Raw genomic sequence first — 5826 nt, forward strand, 5'->3', positions numbered from 1 at the left:
GTAATCCTCTTGTAACTTTTTTACAATTATTTTGTGAGTTTTTGACCATGTCTTTGACCATTACCCCTGTTGTCTTTTAAAGAAATAAAAATCATTTTCTCGGGCTTCAGAGGGTTAATTAACAATGAAATAGAGTGAATTAACAAATGTCCCAATGTCTGTTTCTTCAGAAAATGACAAGCCTATGAAAGGTCTTCGTCAGGAGGACCTGGTGAACCAGGATCTGATCACAGAGCTGAGGAAAGAGTTCAGCATGACACACGATGACTTCTACATGGTCCTCACCGACTCGGACATGAGAGTCAAGGTAAGGACTCGCTCTCTGCAGCTGCGTCCCAAACTCAGGAGCTGGAACAGACCTAAACATGTCGAGGTCTGTCCTTTTCAGAGGCTTCTCCATGATCTACCTGAATTTGGAGGACTGACTTGGCCTAATGTTCCCCCGCCTTCGCTTTTTCATCCAGCACGTCTTTGGTTGGTGTTAGGGTTAGGGTTAAATGGTAAAATCATTTTGTGAATATAGTTTTATTACCATCTTAAACTGTGTGTTTAAGATGGCCTTTTATGGTAAAGGTAGTAATACTGAGATAATAAATTTACATTTCTTAAATAATAAAAGGCTTAATATTCAGTTTTGCTAATGACATATATTTAATGTTATTCCATCATATTTTTAATGAAAGAAATTAAATAATTTTTTCCACCATTTCTGAGATGTTTTCAAGGATATTTAGTGGTAAATATTTTGAAAACATATGTGAAAATAATACAAGTACTGGTAATACTCCTAATTCCTCGATCACAAATGGACACATGTTGGTATACTAACATATTACAAATATTATAACAGTAAATGATTGGTAATTTTGTTTTTTCTGTTTTTGTTTTACCATAAAGGGCCATCCTAACTGTTTGGTAAAGGGAATGCTCTCTGCTCAAAAAACAAACAAAAAAAAACCACAAATCTGTAATACTGTGCTTTACTAATGTGATTTGTTTAAAACAAAACAAAAAAAAAAAAAAAAAAAAAAAAAATAATTTTTAATTTACTTTAGTTATTTTTTTAAAAAAAAAAAAGTTGATTTTTGTAATTAAAGTTCCAAAGAAATAAAAATGCAAAGAAAATAAATTTCCATTGCTTTTTCCTTAGTGAGGACTTTAAGGGGTTAACGGTCTGAACATAACTTGAATAACCGTTCCCTCCAAGGTCTCGCTCTTAAATTAGCTGTTTTCCTGTTTTATTCGCGGCACCGCTGTTTGGTCCGTCTCCGCTCTGTGTTTACAGGCTCGCCACCCTGCTGTCCAACACTTTCATCTCGTGTCTGTCTTTGAAGGTGGACTGACCTGTCCTCGCAGCGCCGGCACGCTGCCTTCTCTAAAACACTGTTTTAATTCACACAACATGACATTTGCCCCACACCTGTGTGCGTGTGTATGTGTGTGTGCATGCCAGGGTAAATGACGGGGCTGTTTTTGGACGGATTCATCAAAGAGGCCAGTGTTCAGCTCCGTGCTGACAGAGACAGAGACACGGCAGGCTGTGGACGCACACGGATGTGGGTGTGGGTATGAGACAGAAAGTGGCAGAGCGAGCGAGTGGAGGGAGGTGTGAAAAGGAGCCGTGCAGCAGATTCAGCACAACCCGAGGAAGGTGTGAGTGTGTGTGTGTGTGTGTGTGTGTGTGTGTGTGTGTGTGTGTGTGTGTGTGTGTGTGTGTGTGGCTGACTTACATTTTCATGCTGAGATTGTTGAACATTTTGTAAATTAGCTGGGATGCTGTGTTATGTTTCGGCAGTAAGTCTTGTGCTGTTTCCCAGAACTTCGTATGAAGAATGTTTTGATGTGGAAAAAAAAGCCACCGCACGTCGACCAACATGTTACAAAACTCTGTGGCTTTATTGGAAACAGTTTCGCCATTGTTTAAAGCATCGAAACTCTATTTTTTAAAAATCCTCTCTGTCATTTCCAGATTTCCTCTCGCGGCCATGTTGATTTATTCATCCTGCGACTTCACCACATTTTGGAATAACTGTGTATAACTGGTTCCTGTCGATGTTCTTCTGTCAGCAATCCTACGAGGTTCCCATCGCCATGAAGGCCGTTTTCGACTACATCGACACCTTCTCGTCCCGCATCCGAGAGATGGAGCAGCAGAAGAGAGACGGAGTCGTCTGTAAGAAAGAGGACAAGCCCAGATCGCTGGAGAACTTCCTGTCCAGGTAAAATTGTTTCGAAAAGTTATAAATACACTACACGGCCAAAAGTATGTGGACACCCAACATGACAGACACTAGAGGGAGAAAGAGCTGTGCTGCTGTTATTTATTTTTCACTGCAAAAAAATGCGCTTTTGGCATGAGAGTGTGTGAAAAGTGTCAATACCGCGTGTCTCATGATCAGTGCGAGACTTGGCAGCCCTGTCAACTTAAAATATTCAGAATTTTTGTCACACAGTCAGATCGTATCAGAGGACATCCCACGTAAACAGTTGACCCGATATCTTCAATCGGATTGTGAAAAAGTGTGCATGGAAACACAGCTACTGTGTGTGACAGGTGCAACAGCAGCATCATGATAAGCAGTGAGAGAGAGAGAGAGGCTGAGTGGATCAATACACTGTATGCATCTGCACAATGAAATGAGTCAATGGTGCTGTGATTTTACAAAACTTTCAAGGCTGTGCAGAATTCACGGGGACTGCCTGAATTTGCATGACTTGTGATCGCATCATCATGAAATCCTGGAGGGACTGATTAAAGGCATTCCAAACTCCCAAGGTGTTGGGTTCAATGACCTGTCTATACACTTTTTGTTACAGTACACAAAAGTACCGTTTTAATTATCATGGTCAAATTATTATAGACCTGCAAAGTACTTATAATAACCTGACAAGGCCCTTTGAAACAGAGGCAGAGCATAAAAACCACAAGAATACTAACATTTAAGATGTATTAAGTTGTTTATTTTGTCTTATGAACATTGAAATTACATTTGTCCTCTGCAAAAACAAAACAAAACATGTATTATAACATAACATAACATAACATAACATAACATAACATAACATAACATAACATGTATTATAACACAAAACAACATCAAACAACAACAGATCAGGATATATTTAGGGATCAGAATCCCATAAATTAAACACCTACCCAATCAACGAATGTTCAAATAGCCAAATTTTGGGGTCCAGCCCTTTATAGACTGACGATGCACAAATGCCCCATGTGGTTACGTTGCAGCCTGTTTCACGGCTGCTGGCTGCAGTCGCTCAGTACTGTATCAGTGTCAGAATGAGTTATACACTCATTTAGACACAAAAACATGGGAAAAGGGGTTCAGGTTGAAAAATGCCAAAGTTACTTTTTAAGCATCAAGAGTATGTCATATATTATTCATTTTAATGTGAATAAAACAACTAACTACCACCTGAAAGGGCATATTTTATGAGAATATCTCTTCATTGGAGTTGACCTTGGACTTAAAATCTCCTTGAATTGTAGCTATTGTCTTAGTGAGGTGTTTTTCTGAGTTGGTCGTCGGGGTTATTGGACGGTCCCAGCAGGCTGTCTCCGCTCCCATCAAACAGCTGTTTCTTTGCTCAGTAATCAGCTGGACCAAAATGTACAGCGTTTATAAGCAGCAGAACGCGGCAGCCTGTTTGTGTGTTCCACAGATATAAAAAGCAACAACAAAAACAAGTACCTCAAGGCTGAATCATTGCAGTCACATATCTCCCCGAGATGTGGAAACCAGACAGCCTGTCTTTTGTTACCATGGAGACCTGAATTTCAGCTCCAGATCGCAGCGCTGAGATCTGGCAGGTTTTTGACCATAATTCGGGGTTGTCACCGTCTGGCAGTAATGGTATGGGTATATGTTGGTGTATGAGCGCAAACGCCTCGTCCCAGCACGGCGCTTTCACCGCCGCACCAAAGTGCCACTTAAATGCGGGCTGAGATTTTCTGTGATTGCAGGTTCCGCTGGAGACGTCGCCTGTTCATCATCTCCGCCCCCAACGACGAGGAGTGGGCCTACCAGCAGCAGCTCTACGCCCTCACCAGCCAGGCCTGCAACCTCGGTGAGTCACCCGAAATTAACCCGTCACGTCACTCCAAATCCGACCTGTGACTCATCAGATAACTCACTTTCCTGTAAAGAAACTTTGCAGAGGGGAAACTCAACCTGCTTAGTTTGGAGGTCACTTTTGTAAAATGACAGGAGGTCAGGGGCCAGTCACAGCGGCCCCAAACATGTTTCAAGGATTTTTTTCGTGTACCTCTGATTTTCGGATGTTTCTAGGATTTTAGGACATTTTTAAGATTTTAGGGCGTTTCTAGGGTTTTAAGACTATTCTCGGATTTAAGGGCCTTTCTTGCATTTTCGTGTGCCTCTGATTTTTGGATGTTTCTAGGATTTTAGGCAATTCTTAAATTTCAGGACATTTCTAAAATTTTAGGACATTTCTTGGGTTTTAGGACTTTTCTATATATAGGATATTAGGACATTTCTCAGATTTTAGGGTGTTTCTAGATTTTAGGAAATTTCTCTTGTTTAAGATTTATTCAAGGACATTTCCAGGCTTTTAGGGTGTTTATAGGATTTTAGGTCGTTTTTTTGGATTTTCTGATGTTGCTTAGATTTTAAGACACTTGTGGGATTTTGTGACATTTTCGAGGATTTTTTGACTTTTCTGGGATTTTAGGACATTTGTTGGATTTTAGGATGTCTCTTAGGTTTTAGGATGTTTGTAGGATTTTAGGACATTTTACAGATTTTAGGACATGAGGGTCTTGGCTAGGACCTCTGTCGGCGGGTGTGGTTTTTTTTTGATAAACAAGCTCTATTCTGATGCTGTTTTATGCGCTCTGGCACATTATAGATACTAAAAGTACAAAAACAATTCCCAGAGTGAGTCACTTTATTTTTTTATTACCTTTAAAGTGGTTTATGTTTTGCTCTTGTGTTTATATTTTGGTGTCATTTTTGCTGATAAGTGTTCCCTTCATCAGTGCGTCCACTGCTGTGAAAAATTCGTGCCGCTGTTTTCTGTTTCCTTTCTGTGTGTGCTCAGCAAGAGTGGCTCCGCTCCCACTGACTACACTTTCTGTGCGCCAAACTATTTCCTGTTGCTGCAGCCAGAAACAAACTAACAAACAAAAAAGAAAGCCAAACTCCCCAGAAAAAGACCTACCTAGAAGAGAAAACGTAGATGCAGATTTTGAGTGATTGCAACTGACCAAAATCGAATCTCTCATCTGAGTTTTCTCTGTACTTTTTTCACTAAATGCCTGATATTTCATGACCCAAACTTCACCCAGGCCTGCGTCCTGTCACTGCCTGCCAAAGCTTTTTTTAGACCACTTATGAATCTGTTTGGTCTCATGAAGAAGTTGATTACACGTGATGTTTTTGTTTACTGCAGCCCTCCAGATATTTTCAGTGTGTGTGTGCATGTGTGTATGTGCACGGAGGGACATGCAGAGGGATCCCAGATGACAAAACAGCTGTTGTGTTATGACTGGAGGCTAACAAGCTCTTCTCCTTCTCTGGGACGGCCTTTTCACTCTGCCAGTTAGTCAGCTTTTCCACACTTACTTTAATGTTATTACTGTATGTCTAAAAAAAAGAGACTTTGATCTCGACTTTGCAAATCTCAACAACCTGGCGTGTCTGACAGATTGATGCTAGATAGATGTAAACCTTAAATAGCACACAGTGAACTTCACTGCTCAGTGAAACCAAATGAATGCTGACATCTGGAGTTTCTCCCCTACGTGAACCTCATGTTCCCATCTTGTTTATAGGAATTCCAGATTTC

The 5826-nt window shown here is 40.5% G+C and overlaps 1 protein-coding gene across 1 annotated transcript; it reads left to right on the plus strand.

Moving 5' to 3' along the window:
- Positions 1–172: 172 nt before the first annotated feature.
- LOC121966796 (coiled-coil domain-containing protein 80-like) lies at positions 173–4137 on the plus strand. Its single transcript, XM_042516861.1, has 3 exons — positions 173–307; positions 2068–2219; positions 3983–4137. The coding sequence occupies exons 1-3, from the start codon at positions 185–187 to the stop codon at positions 4134–4136; spliced, it is 429 nt and encodes a 142-aa protein (XP_042372795.1). The 5' UTR covers positions 173–184; the 3' UTR covers position 4137.
- The last annotated feature ends 1689 nt before the right edge of the window (positions 4138–5826 follow it).

The sequence above is a fragment of the Plectropomus leopardus genome, unplaced genomic scaffold (assembly GCF_008729295.1).
Source record: "Plectropomus leopardus isolate mb unplaced genomic scaffold, YSFRI_Pleo_2.0 unplaced_scaffold2592, whole genome shotgun sequence".
NCBI lineage: Eukaryota > Metazoa > Chordata > Actinopteri > Perciformes > Serranidae > Plectropomus > Plectropomus leopardus.